We start from the raw sequence: 17,983 nt of genomic DNA, 5'->3' as shown, positions 1-17,983 counted from the left end.
TTGTGCTTCGGTAAATTTTAATTTTAATCCAGCTTCTTTGTGGAACTTTGCCTTTAGCAAAAAAAATGTCAAAGTTGTGGTTCCCTTTTTAGTTCCTTATTTTCGATTAAATTGAAATAGAGTTCTTACAGTACACACCTTTTTACTAAATAAACTTCAATAGAGTTATTCTACTTCTTCAGTTCAGTCTCTGTATGATTCTGAAATAAGGCCCACACTTATTGATTCAGAAAAGTTTCTTCTCCACCATCAGATTTCTGAACAGTCCATGAACGCATCAACACTACCTCATTGTTCCTTTTTTTGCACTATTTATTTATTTTGTAATTTATAGTAATCTTATGTCCTTGTACTGTACTGCTGTTGCAAAACAACACATTTCACATCACAAGACAGTGATAATATATCTTATTTTAAAATAAATTTATAAAAGTGTTTTTAAGTGAAGGAGCTTACTGTGGGAGACCCCTCATTTTAATGAGCTAATAGACAGATGTAATAATTCATGGTGCTTTTAGCCTGGAATGATGATTCTATCCATGTGGCCATGCCATGAAAATACACAAACCAATTTCTCAGAAGAGATATCAGTGCCTTAAGTATATAACAGTAGAAAGAAATTAATGAATGTTTTGCAAATGTATTTTTCCTCAAGTTATCCTCACCTCCGCCTTTCGATTTTTCACTTTAGAATATGAGATTTTAATCACCTCATGTTTCATGATAATTGTTACTAATGGTGAAAAAAAAATTGTAATAACATGAACACCCAGGACTATTCTGTATTAGCCAGAAACAAATTAAAGACTGAGAATCCCAAGACATTCTTTCCATATCAAGAAAGCAAGAGGGAAACCAGGGAAAAAGTGGACCAAAGGGGCCATCTATGTGTGGAGCCAGGGAATATGGGCAAGGTCCTAAATGGTAGATAGGGTGGAGAAGAAGGCATATAGCATGCTTGCCTTTATAGGTTGGTGCACATAATATAAAAGGTGAGACTTCATTTTGCGACTTTACAAAATACTGGTTGGACCACCCTTGGAGCAGTTCCGGTTGCCACGCTATAGAAAGAATGCAGTTGCGCTGGAGATAGAGTATAGAGGAGATTCACCAGGATATTGCCTGGATTAGAAGATTTTAGTTTTTGGAAGAGACTGGAAAGACTAGGTTTCTTTCCCTGGAAGTGAAGGAGACCAAGGAGTAACCTGATAGAGGTATATAAAATGAGATGCATAATTAGGGTAGATGGTCAAAATCTTCTTCCCATAACAGGGGTATCAAAAACAAGAGGGCACAAGGTTTAAGGTTGGAGGGAGGACCTTAAAGGGAATTTGAGGGGAAGCTTCCCCCCCCCCACCCCCCAACTAAAGTGAGTGGTTGATACCTGGAACTCACTATTTAGAGCAAGAGGTGGAATCAGGCAGAAAGACTACATTTAAGAGACATTTAAACAGGCACTTGAATAGACAAGGCACAGAAAAATATAGACCTATTGCGGGCAAATGTAATTGTTGTAGACGGACAAAAAGATTGGCATGGATGTGCTGGGCCAAAGGGCCCACTTCTGTGCTGTATAACTTTACAACTTTATGAATGAGACTGGAGATCATGGTGCACTATCATGGACCAGCTTTTACTTAGAGGAGCAGAGAGAGTGACTCTTTTTTTTAAAAAGTATGCCACACAAGGATCATGGCCCCCATTTTGAGAAACAATGGCTTAGAAGGTAATGATTGCATACAAAACTCACTTCTCATTTCTTGGTTAATCCATGGTCCATCCCAACAGGATCCATAACACTGGGCATTTTCAGCAGGCAGCACTGCCCTGAGGAATGGCTTTTATGTGACCTGGACAACCCTCTAATTCTAAAGCTAGTCACTTCAACCACAGCAGCTAATAAACCAAGAGCCACCAAAGCATCAAGTGGTGTCCTCGTGAAGAGATTCCAAAGTCTAGTACAGGTCAAGCAGGTGTGGGGGTTTCACCACAGTGTGCTGCATGCTGAATAGCCTTATAAACTGCAGACAGCAGCGAGTGCTGGAGGAAAAGCTGGAATGGATGAAGACTACCAAAGGGGATGTCCTAGCTTAACATTACCAGCCTCTTTTCCTGGCTAAATGGAGGAAGGAGGCATTGTCCACATAAGCAATAAGAGACTCGCTGATAGTGAAATGTTTCTCAAAAGAAGCATGCAAAAATCAGTCTCCAATGCAAACCGAGTGACTCTCTCCACACACTTAGGAAGTATAATATTCACTCACATCTTGCTTCGTTTGTCCAGCTTCAGTGAATATAACACAGCTGGATGTGATCGATGTAGCATCACACTCGCCTGCACAAGCAATAATGCTCTTACCTACTCCTATTGTGTTCAAACTTGTACATAGAAAAGGGCACTGAGAGTATGGACATCAGAGAAACATAACTGTTGTTTAATGTACCTTTGCCTTTTGACAACCACATAGGTGAGTTTCGATGTCCTAATGCTACACCGCAGTGTCCTCTATGTGGCTGCGGAGGTTTGCTCCCTTTGAGTCCACATTAATTCTTGATGATCGACAAGAAGCTCGTGCCCCGAGTGGGCTGGATTCAGCTGCTGCCCACGGTCAACTGGAGGAAATAGATGACTGGCTGTTGGGCACAGATGACCGAGCTGTCCCAGAGGTTTTACTAAGAGTTGAAACCACTACCATTGTTTCAACATCCAGACTGGAAGGAAGCTGACAGACCCTGACTCACAGCTGTCAGGTTCCTTCAGTCTTCACTCTTCTACTGAGTCAGCATTCTGTGTCATTACAACTGGACTCTACTCACAATGAAAAGGTGTGTGAATGGGGAATGGAGAGGACATGTCTGCTCCTGTAAAAGAGTGATGGGCTCACATGTGCCATATCTTTGCTCCTGTAGCAGAGTGACCTGCTTGTGTGTTGCACTTCTATGCTCAAGCAGCTTAGCAATCTGCCCATGTGCAGCATCCCTTTACAACTGAAAAATCACAAGCCGCTTGTGTGTTGCATTCCCGTATGCACTGTGGGAAGCAATCTACTTATCAATGGCATTTCATTGCCCAATAAAGACAGTAATTGCTCAAGAGTGGCACCTCTCTGCTCAATGGGAATATCAAGCTGCTCCCTGCTGCCAAGTTGATTTTCCTGAAGGGTTTCAAACTGCTCTTGTACAGAAGAAACCACAACTCTTGCTGGATCATGGGCTGATTGCATTTAAGCAGTGTGTGGCCACTGTCCATGTGATGAGATTGCTGCCAAGCCCTTGCAAAGAAGTGTGCACATTCTCCAAAGAGTGGAAGTCATGGTCTCCTGGCTCCACACAACCTCTGTGCTTCTTTTTGCCTCCTGTATTTGGCCAGGAAGGCCTGACAACATGCCAACCATCTTGTAGAGTCAAATTGAATTTATTGTCAAGTGCACAAGTACGGTGAGATACGGGTACAATGAAAAACCTGCTTGCAGCAGCATCACAGGTGCATGGGTCCAGACAACACACAAAACTAGTCATAAATTATACAAGCCTTTGTATTAACCATTTCAATGAAAGAGAGTTAATGATGATACCCAGCAGTATGCACTTCTATGGCTCTTCTGCCCACCAGGATGAGGAGGAGGATCATTTCTTCCAGGCCAGCGGACTGCTAACTTGAGCATCTGCCTGTTAAGTGAGTCTCCTCCCATTATTCCCCAGTTTTACCCTAAATGAGGGGGTGAATGACAATGAGTGACCTTTCTTGTTGTCTCTGTTTGTCTGTGTCTCTGTCTGAATAAATGCACCTGATTGAAAGGGTAATTTTTTTCGTGGCATACAGCTCAGTTTGTCATGTTACATTCAGGCATGAAATATTTTACAGTACCACTCAACTGTGCAAAAATTTGAACTTCTGGAGAACATTTGAATCAACTCCTACCAGGCTCTTCGTACATTGGTCCTGGCAGGTTTCCTGGCCCACCCCCTTCCTTCCACTCCCACCCAGACACAGGACTTCCATCCTGGCATGCATCTCATTTATGAACATGTCTGTATCTCTCCACATTAATCTGGGATCTCTCTCCCTTTCCCAAAGCAGCCACACTGTGTACACAAGAAACTGCAGATATGGACTGTACCCGAGACATTGACAATTCCTTCCACCCCCCTCCCCCCACAGATGCTGCTTGACCCCCTGAGCTCCTCCAGCACTTTGCTTCTTTTGCTTCTGCCATTACGTGTGTTGCTGCTGTGTGACTTAGGGACGATGCCTTTAAGGGATGATGACCAAGATGGACTGCTGCACAGCAAAGTATCAGGAACCATGTAGGTTGCAGTTGGACACACCTTTTTGGATTTAAACCATCTTACAATGGTTTACATCCAAAAACATGTAAACATTTTTAACCTATTTTAAGAGATCCAGTTTAACACTGGTGCTAAATGTATTAATATTTTAAGCATTCTGAAATCCGATTACTTGATTCAGGAAACAAGTTTCATGTCAACCGTCTGACAACTCACCCATTTGATTATGTTTCACATTACAACAAAACTTATGGTTTATACTTGAATTAAGAAAAAAAATCATGATTCTATGTTTCAGGGGTTGGGTTAAGTGCCATAAAAAATGTCAAAGCTTTGCTTTATTCATGTACAACCTCAGTTGTTTCAGCTGGAACATCATAGTACTGCCTCTAAAAATCAACGGTTACCAGCTGCCAGCTCTGAAGCTCTTCGATTCAGAACACTGGACACAGAGGTAACATCTCTCCTCAGGGTGGTACTGATTTCTTCCAAAGATAATCACCAAACCCAAATTAAGAAATCTGTATCCAGACTCAAGATCATAACTGCCATTACTCATATTGTTTTCCTTCCTGAAAGTCAAACACAACAAACTTTCCCCTATTTTCCTGTTCAGAAGTTTTTTCAAAAAGCGTGGAAGGTTATGAGTCACTTCATGCTGCAGAGAGAATAGAAGAAAGGGTTATTCTTGGCTGTTTTACATTTCTCTGTTACTTTCCGCTGCAGTATCAAGGAACATAGTGGTTACTGAGGCTCCACATAACAAAAAGCAAACTTGAATATGGAACATCAATATGAAAGTTAAAATACTCAAGAGATTCTTACAATCCAACAGGCCAGTCTTTAGTTAATCTCAAGGCTGCAATTGATAAATGCAAAGCTTAGCATGAATTTCTAGTTATGTTATGAATAATTAGAATTTTATCTCAGCTTCACATCTTAAATGATTAAACTTTGTTGCACCCAAATGCTTTCCAATCTACCGCAACTGAATAGCACCTAAATTTTCCTTTTCCTAGTTTGAACCAGCTAAGGCTGCAGGTAAGATTAGCTAACAAAGTACAGACTGGGAGATTTCATGATCTGCATTGCAGTTACATATTCAGGAAAAAAAATCATTACTACAAGAACACAAGAAAGTAGAAGCAGGAATAAGCCATCAGGTCCATCAAGCTTGCCCTGCCATTCAATATTATCATGGCTGACCTATGCTGGCTTTAACTCCTCTTCCGTACCAGCTCCCCATAATCCTCAATCTTTCAAATATTTATCTATGTCCACCTAAAGATCTCTGATGATCTGGCCTCCACCATCATCAGTGGCAGAGAATTCCAGGGATTCACTAGCTTTGAAAGAAGAAATTTCAACGCACTTGCGTTAAATGACCAGCCCCTTATTTTGTAGCTACATTCCCTTGTTCATTACTCTCCCACTAGTGACAGCATCTCAACAGCTACCTTGTCAAGCCCCCTTAGGATCTTATATGTATGAATAAGATCACTAGTCATTATTCTAAATGCCACAGAATAGACCCAAACTGTCTAGTCTTTCTCGATAGGGCATCACCGTCATCACAAGAATCAGTTGACAAGGTCTCTCAAAATATTCTCAAGATCCATTTGCCTTACCTGTTCTCCTTCATCTTTTCACCTTGCTATCCCAACCTCCAAAAAGTTCCAAAAGTCTAAAACATATTTTCAATTACTCTGCTCAAGTTCATTCAACAAATATTCACTCAGCAGGCATTTTTATTTATCTGATCCTACAAACATCATTGAATATCTTTCCCACATTAACAACATCACTTAAATGTAAACAGATGAGGCAGATTCAACAAACTGCACAATATTACATAATAGTTACTAAACCAAAGTCCACATCTGTTCTTATATTCCACACAAGGCACCACTGCTTTCCCTTTTATACCTATCTGGGTCCCCTTCATGCACCTGTACTGGTCACCTCAGCAAGTTCCACATTCTAAGCATCCTCTGGATAAAGAATTTCTTGAATCCAGTGCTTGATTTATTAAACATCTTATAACTATGGCTCATTGTTCAGCTCTTAAGCAAACAAAAACATTTTCCTCTACATTCTATCTTAAACCTTATCATAGTCTTACAGCCTCTATCACATTAAAGGGCCTTAACCCAGTTGGAAATTTGGATAATGAGCATGAAAACAGCAGGGAGAGCTTCTAATAAGAACATTTGACAGCAAGGAATCGGGTAGTGGTGCAAACTGGCTTTAACGAAGAACTCTTGAAAGCAGAACATTGTGATTACGTGAACGGCTTTCAATGGTGTAGAGAACGAGTAATGAGGTGGCGTTAGAAGAAGGATAATTGCTTTTGGTAGGGTGCTACCAGACTGCAAAACAGCAAATCTCACACCTAGCACTGAAAAGCAAAATGAGGAACTAAATGCGGCTGGTGAAGATATGCTTGTATCTATTAATGGAAGCGTGAAGGTTGTATCTTCCGTTTAAAACATGATGTCAATAATTAATAATCAAGACAAATGCATCGGATTTTAGCCCTGCAAATAAACATGAAGGCATTCGCTCCCTGCACTGAGCAGGAAGGGGGCTGAGCTCAGGGTCCCGGGTCCCCGTGAAGCCCACCCCGGGGAGGAGGGGGCTGCGCTGCAGGGTGACTGGAGCCCAGGTGCACCTGGCCGTGGAGTCAATAAACAAGGCACCCCCACCCCACACACACGGCCCCGGGGCCCCAGTCAGCGTCACCTCGGGGGGTGGGGGGACGTGGGCCCGGGAGTCCGTGTCAGCCCTCGCCGCCATCTCCTCCACTCCCCGGCCGCATTGACTCGCGTCGCCCGTCCAACGGCGGAGCCCCTCCCGCGGGGCTGGTTTACTCACGGCCGCGGGATCGGCTTCTCGCTCGCCTTCTCCGTCTCCTTCCTGCCTCCGTCGCCAGTCGCCGCCCGTTCTCACTGAGTGGCGCCGCCGCCGGAGGGGCGGCTTAACCGCAGCTGCAGCGCCTCCCAATCTGTTAGGCACCCGCACCCCTGATACTCCAGCACCAGGTCTCCCCACTGCTCCAGCAGTGGCTTCCTTTAACAATAAAATCTTCCCAGCTAACCCTCGAAGCATGCGTTGGAAATTTTAATTGTGTGCAATTTGCAATGAATCAGGTTAACAATGTGTACACAGCACACGTGTATACTTACTCAAATGTATATTCCGTAAGTAAGGCACGCATAAACGATAGAGCTACTAAACAAATATCTTCTACTGCAGGTCAACAAGCCTCAGTGGCTGATACCTCAATGTATCAAGTCGTTACTACAGTTCTTAAAGGTATACACATGTTAATATTTACAAACTAGTTACTAAAATCAAACATGCAGGGATTAGGAAGGCAAATTATATGTTAGTTTTTTTTAAATTAGGAAAGGTTCTGAATAGTGGAGGAAGAAAGTCTTACTGCAATTGTAACGAAGCTTAATGAGAGCACACGTGGAATATTGTACAGTTTTGAACATCACACCTAGAAAGGGCACACTTGCCATAGAGGGAGGGTAGCCTGGTTCCGGGAGTGACGGGTTCCCGTTTGAAGAGACTGAATTGACTAGCTCTGTGTTCTTTAGAATTTAAGTAACTGAGAGGATATCTCATTGAAACTTCTTTGCGATTTCTTAAGATAATGGAATACACCATGCAAATAAAAGTCTCTTTGAGTAGGTCCCCGTGGCACCCGAAAGAGTATAGGATTTAAATCATTCACCTTTTATCTATAATGCAAAATCTTACAGGAACGCACCAGAGGATCTACAGCTGTAAGTGAACTGTAAGAATGCCTGGAATTGATCATTTTTCCACAATGTACTTTTGCAGTAATTTAGAGGACATCTTAATAGCACCTTAAGTTTTTGTTTATAATTTCTTCAGTAACACACCGTAGATGAAGTTCCAATCTTAAAGGCAGTATATCTTACCTGGGAACTTCTGGATTTAGCCGAGCCAAGACCCGCAGGTTCTAGCAACAACAACAATAAATTTGGAGAGTATCCAAGTATGCTGGGAGACTCAAATTCCCCTTATGGGGTTTCTTAACCTCCACAAAAAAGGCCCAAAGTCCTGGCCTTTTCAGCCTGGTTATAGGCTTCTTTTAGCCTACTTAGCAGGGATGGGAGTTCCACTCTGCGAACCACAGCTTAATGCAGTGATCTTGAAGGTGCGGGAATAAAACTGCTATATAGAGCGGCAGTTTTAGAACCCACCTTAGTTTAAAATTACAGCAGATATTAAGCAAATATTTAGTTTAGTTGAAAGAAAAATTGCTACATTTCATCCCAACTGCAAGCAATTCTCCTGATCGCTGTTAGCTTCACAACCCCTCCTGAACAGAGAGTTGACAGGGATATTTCCTGCTGAAAGGAGACACACGGGACTGCAGATGCTGAAATCTGGAGCAACAACGATTGGCTGGAAGAACTCAGTGGGTCATCTGTTTGGGGGGGGGGGGGGGGGAGAGAGAAATTGTCAATGTCTTGATGCAGGGTTTCAATCCCAAAACTGACAATCTCTCCCACCTCCGTTCTACCGCCCCTCCCCCCCCCCCGCCCCCCAAATGCTGCTCAACCTGCTGAATTCCTCCAGCTGATCGGTTATTGCTTCAGATTCCTGTTGAAATCGAGTATTGTTATACCCGCACTGAGACGTTACAACAAAACTCTATTCCACAATGAATGGTGAGATGATGGAAGAAATGTCCTTATAGTTACTTATCATTTGATAAGGGTAGTACCTATAATGAGCTCAAATGAAATGGGACATGGAATAGTTGAGAAATGGATACTGATAACATCACAGGGGCTAAAAACTATAACAATTAATCTGATGTACAGACCAGTTTTTTTTAAAAAAACTCTTCTCCCAACTACCAAAGAAACATCCCGTTAGATACATTCATGGTCCTATGACTGGTGCACTGACATTACTGGGAAGATTCCTCTACATGCATTGTTGATGCTGCTGCAAGTAAGCTTTTCATTGCACCTGTGTATTCATATACTCATGCATGTGACAATAAACTCAGATTTGACTTCGAATAGCAGTAAAAGGGATAATTGACAATGGTACCCCAGACTTCATTTGTGAGACGAAATTCCAAGAGACCAGGCAATTGTCATAAATTGCCTGAAACTCCAAATCAAATCCAGAGAATTTTCAAGTTTGTTGTTATTGATAGGTGATTTGGGGGTGGGGTAAGAGAATGGGTTGAACACATACAGTATAGTTCTACATTGTAAAAATTGCATTGCTGTAATCTTGAGCTTTTTATGACCCATAATTCCAAAGTGTAGCGGACATAGTGGTCACTTAAGCCTGCTACTGATAAAGGCAAGAGGCAATATAATCTCTAAAGGTATTGTTAATGCCACCTTTATATTTCTCCTGTGCTCCAAAAGCAGATAATGGATGCTCTTTCACAAATGCTCTGCATCATCACCACGTGGCCAGAGCTTCAAACTACACCCACACAAAGAGCAGTCACACATGTCAACTTGACCTAGATTTTGGAAACAAGATCCTCCTTGTTGGAAGAGCAAATGCTGGGAGGATCCTTTGCTAAGAGGCCCTCCACATCACGATGGCCTATGTAAAAGAGATATCACGTGCTATAGCCATAAACTACATCCATCCACAAAATATGAACAGAGTCAAACACGTTGCACCCCCAATTTAGAGCTATTAAAGACTTAATTATTTTGTAAACATCTGAGAATATTTGAAATACTTTGAAAATTTTAAACTTAAAACATATTAAAGTGCCTTAAAAACAACATTATCTACAGGTTGTATACATTCATAATTGGTAGACAAATGAAAATGTCCAAGGTGGGTTTTAACCTCATTTTATTGCTAATATACTAATGAATCCTCCATGTATTGTTTTAATTTTGAACTGTTTTCAAAGTAGAATCTACAGATTTCAACATAAACAAAATTGTTCAAACACCCAAAACAAAATGCAATTCAGGAAGGCATGTTAACTAAGACTGGTTAACAAAACTGTCCCTTAACTAATATGGGAAATGGGTTAACAGTGTGTAATAGCGTAAATATTGGTTCGACCCATATTACTGAATACCTCTGCAATGGGAGAAAGGCAGAGTCCTGGCAGATTTCCCTGCACAAGTACAGAATCCAAAGTTATTAATACTTTAAAAAAGACCATAAATATTTCAGGTGGTCAATAAGATGAACACAATTTATTCAAATATAATTGAAACCTATTAATCTGAAAATATTTTGCCTGACAGCTGGACATTTTGCCTAGAGGTCAAGAGTCAGCATCACATCTATCCTGACCTACATCTCTAATGAAGATACAGAATGCAGTTTCCACAACACCATTCTGAGTTTTAGGTCATCATAAAAATGGTGAAAAGAGAATTAATGATGAGAACTTCATTTAAACAATATTTTTTATTCATCTAAAAAGGAATCATATTCCATTTACATCACATTTCAAAGGAACAGAAAAATACAGATTTGTAGAGAATGGGGTAATTTTATGCAATAATACATACTCTAAAATGGGTTTGAGGACAATTACATGCAAATGTAGACAATGTGCAAATGAAGCCATCAGAAGTTACTGAAGTGTTAATTTTCAATCTTAAAAGTACTGTAAATTTTGCAGTAAATCCATAAATCCTTTTTTTGTATGTAATTTACGAAAAGAATGCAGATGAACTGCAGAAATGGTTCAATGGATCCCTTCTTGGTGCATCTTTCAGACACTTGAAACATGGCAATAGATTTTTGACTCCAGTTTATTATCTGTCCCTCTTTGGATTCTTATACCAATGATGAAATGGTACCGAGAGAACCTGTTAATTTGCCAAATGCAAGTTTGGCATCCAGTGAATCCAGTTTGGTTTGAAGTTTTGCTCTGTGGACTATTGTCAATATAAAATATCTGCTGAGCCAAGATACCCCTGTGCAATACGAGATCAACATATATCTGAGCTTTATAATCAGTTAAAATACTGATAAGATGCTAATTTAACAACCTTACACTGTTAAAGTAAACTGATATTAATGCTTTTGTCAAAAAGTTATTCTGCTGGGCTTTTAAAAAATTATTGAAGCGTAGCTAAATTTAAGCTTGTGGTGAAAGGGTTTTCAGGTTCAAGAAAATCTGACTTTTTTTCTTGCAACCCACAACACACTTGCAACCCATTTTGAAAGATATTAAGTTAACCACAAAATTATCTCAACAAAGCATCAACACACATTTTGGTACATCGCGCTCATAACCTGGGGCACAGACTAAAACTGTAGATTGCAAATCAAACCCAAAACACCAAAGGTCTTCATAACCATACAACACTTCAATGCAACTTGCTGAATGGCAAATCCCAATGGCAGCTAAAGGAGAAATTCCCTGCTTTAACTGTTTTTGAGCAAAGTTAAAAAGATGTACATCAACACTGTAAATGTGTAAATATTGGTGCAATCTCCAAATCAAAATCTTGTTTACAGATCAGGTCAAATCTCACGAAACCCCCTTGGCAGCAAAGAAATTACAACTGATAGTTAGCTGGATTTCTATGGCAAAATCATACGCAAACATTTTTTTTATTAATCGTAAATAGTAATTTTTGAACTTTGCATAATTTGTCTATTAATTTTCCAGGTGTTTAGATCAGTTTAAAGTACTCCTTTTTATGTTTTTTTACCAATGACAAGACTGCAAAAAAAAAACAGCAAGCTGTTTTTATGCTAAAGTTTATTTTATTGAGAAGACTGACCATCCACATTACTAATAGGTTTGTTAATTCAAAATTAGGACAACACTTCAATATCCCGCACACTATCTTGATTTTAAGTCCATGAAGGAATCAAGCAATATCTGTTCTTGGCAAATTGATTCGATCATTGAGGCCTCAGTTCAGTCAATGTAGAATCAAAGGTTTCAGCAGAGAAAGAGGTGTGGTGGGGGGGGGGGGGGGGGGCCAGGGGGGTGAGAAATACATTGTTAAAGTGAAGATTATAGGGTTATTCGTGACTTTCTCTCACCAAGCAGCAGCTTGGGTTGTACTACTACCCATGTAATTCCAAGTTTCTTGTAATTTTTTAAAAAATATATAAACCAGATTTCTCACTAATATTCTTAAGTCTTTTGTAGAATGTTGCATTTAAAAAAAACATTAATATGGTGAACAACACCTTTCACTCCATTCCAATGGAAATTCCTGCACCAATGGAATAGTTGAATAATTGTTCTGCATTAGTGTCCCTCGGTGCCGTACAACTCACAACACACAACTTTAACAAAAGACCAATTCCTCGTATAGAACAATTTTTAAGTTAAATTATTCTTCTAGACTGAAAGCAGAGATAATCCAAAATGCACATTTAGATATTCTTGATGTGCTCAAAGAATTTGTGGATGCCTCATTTTCTATCCTCACATTATGGGTATTGATATTGTCAAGATATTGTAACGTACAATGAATAATACTACGTAATCTCTAGAAGTCATTATTTGACAGTAAATACAAGGGCAGAATTTGTATTTATTTTTATTCTCTTCAGGGCAGAAAAGGCAATACAACAATCACAGGAGACTAATTTGCATATAGACTGGGTAAACCAAATTAGCTGGAATAGTGTAGACCTCTCCCAGGAGATCTGGCTAGGCTGGAGACCACGCAGTGTGGCTGCTGGTACTGGGGTGGGGCTTCTGAAGAGGGAGAGTGGGACAGTCGGAGACATCCTGGGAGAGTGAGCATCCAACAGCTGTAGTGGTGGGAGGGAAGGTCAGGGTGAAGTAGAGAAGAAACAGAAAAGGACATGTGACCATGGATTTAGTTATTTTATGTAAATGCATAGGCATTTTCTGCTCCTCAGAACTAGAATGGAAACAAGTCATCCTTGATACTGTGGGTCTGGATAACAAGAAGAATTCTATGTTTGTACATGTGTGTAGTTGTTGGTACTTAATGCTCATTGACTGTAATGTAGTATAAATGTTAAACTGTTGAATGAAAGCTCCATTGCCACAGTGAGCACACAACTTGGATGCATTAAAAAAAATCATTACAATTCCAAGTCCAAACTTGTATTCACTGAAGTTTTTGTTTTGAGAAGCATTTAATGAAAAACTGCAAAAGTAGTACCATATCTTCCAGGATAAAGAAAAAGTTCTTTAGTTGAATATAATTATAGTCAGATGAATTGCAACAGTTGCAAATTCTAGCTCTTAAAATTTGTAATTCTCTGTGGCTGATCAATATATAACTGTTAATCTACCTCAGCCTTTCAAGAATAACAGGAATTTTAAGAAAGGTGCTACATAGCTTCAAGAGGCCAATTGCATGGATTTCAATCCAAGCATTATTCTGTGCAGCTTTTGACCAGACACAAAACATAGTCAGAACCTAAGAAAATATCAACTACGCAATACAGCTGAAACTAATTTACTGGATACCAAATTCTTCAAAGCATATAGAGACTGCCAACAAATGCTGCAGTGATCATTTCTAAACATACACTTTCCATTACAGGAGTTATTAGAAGAAAATGCAAATGAAAGTCTAGTAAAAGCATGAAATTTGCTTTCAGCAGAAAAATATCAAATTAAGTTTGTCCTACTGCCATCCGATTATAATACTCAGTTTTATGCTGTCCACAATTTGGCTGTGGAAGGACAATCTAGCACACAAACCAACCTCACATATTACAAACATTCTACTTCTCATGATCCAGTATTCTATTTCCAACAGAAGACCTGCAAAGGGTCTGCCTAATGGCAACTCGCTGCTGCAGGCTACCATAATATGAAGTATCAATATATAATCATACTGAAGAAATAATTTGCATTACTTCCAAGCTGATCTAAAATAAAGTTTCAATTGTTTCTTTCTCAAGTACAATATGCTACAATGCAGGTATCAATATAAAATCATATTCCTGACATAGAGCCTTTTAAGGTATACTCATTGCATTGATATAGGTTCACTGTAGGTTCCCTGTAGTATTTTGTTGTACAGAGTCCAACTCATGGATTATTACATTTCAAAATATATTGTGACACTTAATGTCTTTTGTGTAGTGTAACTCAAGATATCAGCATCAATGTGGATTTCCCAAAATTCATCAAACAGACTCAGACACATCTTGATCCCCTTTTCTTTTGGATTTGTTGTTATTCCAGAAGTTTTTTTTTTAAACATTATATAAACCCACATAATCTATAATGTGGATTAATGAACTGGAGAAATACAGTTTCCCCAATATTAACTGAACTCAGTGTTAATTCAATGAAACATATTGCTGAAAATGAATTCACAGATCACATTGTCCTGTGGATGTCCTCAGTTACAGCTGTTGTGTACAATTTCCTTTTAGCACACGCAACAGGTTCATATTAACTAAGTGGCAGTCCACATCTCTCATGTTTATTCAGTGGCGTCCAGTGTACCAGTCATTATCATTGATCTGGAGAAGTTCGTTGACAACTTCAATGAGATTGTTGTTATGCTTTTTGAGGAGCTTCGTATTTAGTTGTCTGTCACAAAATCCCATTTCAAAAAGAATATCCATCAGGGGTGTTGTTTGATTCTCTGCTGCTTCAGCCTATGCAGAGGGAATGAAGTTGAATAAAGAGTTAAGTATTTTTTCCAACCTATTCAGCTCAAGGCCAATCTTTATCATGAGCATTCAGCATGGGATGACCTTCATTTAAATGCTTTTCTGATCAACTTAAATGTAAGCTCTCTAAACTAGTTTATAACATTTATTTTAACTACTGGAGGAGCTCAGCGGGTCAGGTAGCAACTGTGACCTGGGTTCCTCCAACAGTTTGTTTTTTGCTACAAATCCCAGCATCTGCAGTCTCTGTATTTCCATAAATATTAACTAATTGCATAATTATCTGAACACCATTAGTAGATCATCATTTACATTCAAGTTGTTTATGCCTACCAATTCATTCTCTGCTGGCAGCACGAATCATACTATCTAATAACAACCATGTTTTAGACAGATTTCAAAATTCAGTTCCAGTAAATTCACAAATAGGGCTACTATTATATTGTGTACTTAGAAGTACTAACTGGGGTTGAATTTCTAAGGAATAGTCTGATTAAACTTCAACAGTAATGGTGGCCAAACTTTAAATATATTCCTACTCAGCCTATTTACAAATCATTAGATTTAACCTTTTCCATTATTTCCATCATTCATCTGCAAATCAGTTTGCCAATTTACCTTCCATTTAAATCATTACAAAACATAAATATCCTTCAATGAAAACAAAATGAGACTTGGTCTTCCAGCTTTTATTTGTTCCATCTTTTCATAAAGAGACAGGCAGCCATTCAGCCCACTGAGTTCATGTCAGCTTCCATGGGGGCAATCCCATTAGTCCCATTCCTCCTCTCCTTGTCTCCCTGTGCTGCAGCAACATGCCCATCAACTTCCCTTTGACTTTTTGCCAATAACCTACACTAAGAGGTATATACAGTACATCTATCAGCACATCTCTGGGACATGGAAGAAAACATGAGCACCGAGGAAATCTTATATGGTCACAAAGAAAACATGCAACTCAAAGCAGACAGCACACAAGGTCAAGATTGAACTCAGATCCTTGGTGTTGTGGGGCTGAGGGAAAATAATGGTCTGGAAATAAGACCATGAACCACAGCTAATATCAGGGATACATGACTGAAAATGTATTTACCACAAGGAGAAGTGCAGTAATGACTATTCTTACACTTCTGACGCAAACACAGATCAAATTACATTATATTGTGCTATAGAAACACTTCTTTTGGAACATTGCAGGAGAAATTAGACAAAAGTTGTTTCAGTAGCAAATACTATTGGCCTCTGAGATATTTGTGCTTTACCAATACACTGCCAACAGCCCCCATTAAGTCCCAAATCTTTCATCCTCCCCCTCTCTACCCACGTGCCTCCCTCTCTGACCAGCCTAGACCCAACAAACTCCCTATCCACCGATTTCCCTGCAATCTTCCAGTCCCCTGACCATGGGATCTCCAGCCACCAATAAAGGTTACAATCGCCACTTCACCTGCTGTTGTCTTACTCTTGTGCTGACCAACCCCTTTCTATGTCCCTTAACTGACTGGTACATAAAACAGTACAGTATAGGACAGGCCCTTCGGCCCATGATGTTGTGCCAAACTAATTAAACCAATGACTCCTAATTAAGCTAATCCCTCTTCCCCGCACATTGACCACATCCCTCCCTTTATTGCATATTCATATGCCTATCTGAAGAGTCTCTTAAACTCTCCTATGGTATATCTGCCTCTACCACCACCCCCAGCAGTGCATTTAAGGCCCCTACCACTATGTAAAACAACTTGCCTCGCACATCTCCTTTGTACTTTCCCTCTCTCACCTTAAATACATGCCCTCCCACCACCCCAAACCTTCCTGTTCCATCCACTTTGCTCTAAGCTGACTGAACCCAAGCCCCAAATGGGCCAATAACCAGCAACCCTGAATTCCACTTCAACCTGATCTTGGTCCCCTGAAGAACATTTTTGGTTGGGAAAACATGTAACGTCCATTCAGTGACACCCATGGCTGAAGCATTCATGGGTACGACTGGCACATTCATTAACGTGCACTACAATTTGGATGTTTTGCCAGTATCTACTCCTAGCTTGGTGTCCTGAAATTAATCTATATATCCTTTTAAAATTTTTCTTATAAAATTATAAAGACCAAAATTAATCAGAGTATTCCATACTGGCAAGGACTGATAATCTATAAGCCAAAAAGCAATTCTAAAATTAAAATCCTAGCCACAAGTCCAACAATCTGTGCACCTGTTATTTCTATAGGTTAATTTATTGAATTATCATTATACCAACTATTTTGATAACTGATCACCAAAACCCCTGATTACATGTCCTGATGAGGAAGCATAGTCACCTTTCTATTTGGAATACAAGCTACAATATTAATTCTTGTGCAGAATCTCATCAATGTGTAATCATGTTTAACTGGATCTGCCTCTTTACTTTCTACAAAGCCTGTATTTCTTGATTTTCTCCGAGTCTATGTACACTGATCAAACTGTCATTTGACATTGCTCTCCATTTGGAGTCTTGTTTAAATTTAGTCACCTTGACACAACTCCATCTTTCAAAATTATTGATAAAACTTACAAAACACAAAATTTTAAACACCAAAGCACAAAGCACAGGTATCTTTAAGAAAATTTCTCAGACACTAAAATTTAGAGCCATCCATCAAACAACAGACAAGCAGATTTACATCCTTGCATTTGATACTATCCTAACCAAGCAGCCTTTTAGGGAGGACAACATCAAGTGCAAGTACATAAAGCCACCAGCTCATCCCCAGTCACTATGCTTGTACCTTCTTTTGATCACATTCTACTGTTAGAAAGAATATGTTAGCGGGGAAAAAAAAATAAAATCAGAATTCTTTCTGGCAAAATACTATGAAACATTAAAGACTTTGCTAATATTGTGTCATACATGTTTGTTGGGATTATCAGTATTTGAATATATCGCACAAACCTGTTGTGGTCATGTCATAATATCCGCAAACTATTTTCCCCTTCATTTTCCCTACTCCTACCCACGAATACCATAATCTGTCTAGAAGAAAGCATGCAAAGAGTTCTGCGGTTCTGCTAATAGTACGTGACTAT

At 39.6% G+C, this 17,983-nt stretch overlaps 2 protein-coding genes across 11 annotated transcripts in view; both read right to left on the bottom strand.

Moving 5' to 3' along the window:
- tmem106a (transmembrane protein 106A) overlaps positions 1–7,565 on the bottom strand; it is a 45,393-nt gene extending 37,828 nt beyond the window's left edge. For 2 of the 8 annotated variants that reach the window (XM_052038361.1, XM_052038358.1), the window contains exon 1: positions 7,165–7,305. The gene's annotated coding sequence lies outside the window, so the exon portion shown is untranslated. Of the gene's footprint in view, positions 1–7,032; positions 7,306–7,475 lie in introns of those variants that run through there. The other 6 variants (XM_052038359.1, XM_052038357.1, XM_052038363.1 and 3 more) reach the window with 5 other exon arrangements.
- Positions 7,566–10,427: 2,862 nt separating this feature from the next.
- Positions 10,428–17,983, bottom strand: part of nbr1a (NBR1 autophagy cargo receptor a) — a 49,452-nt gene continuing 41,896 nt past the window's right edge. For all 3 annotated transcript variants that reach the window (XM_052038353.1, XM_052038354.1, XM_052038355.1), the window contains one exon: positions 10,428–14,901. In XM_052038353.1, the coding sequence (XP_051894313.1) occupies positions 14,728–14,901 (174 nt within the window). In that variant the 3' untranslated portion in view covers positions 10,428–14,727. The remainder of the gene's footprint in view (positions 14,902–17,983) is intronic.

The sequence above is a fragment of the Pristis pectinata genome, chromosome 25, assembly GCF_009764475.1.
Source record: "Pristis pectinata isolate sPriPec2 chromosome 25, sPriPec2.1.pri, whole genome shotgun sequence".
NCBI classification, from domain to species: domain Eukaryota; kingdom Metazoa; phylum Chordata; class Chondrichthyes; order Rhinopristiformes; family Pristidae; genus Pristis; species Pristis pectinata.
Note: the sequence above shows the minus strand (reverse complement) of the source record. Positions and strands in the feature narration are given on the sequence as shown.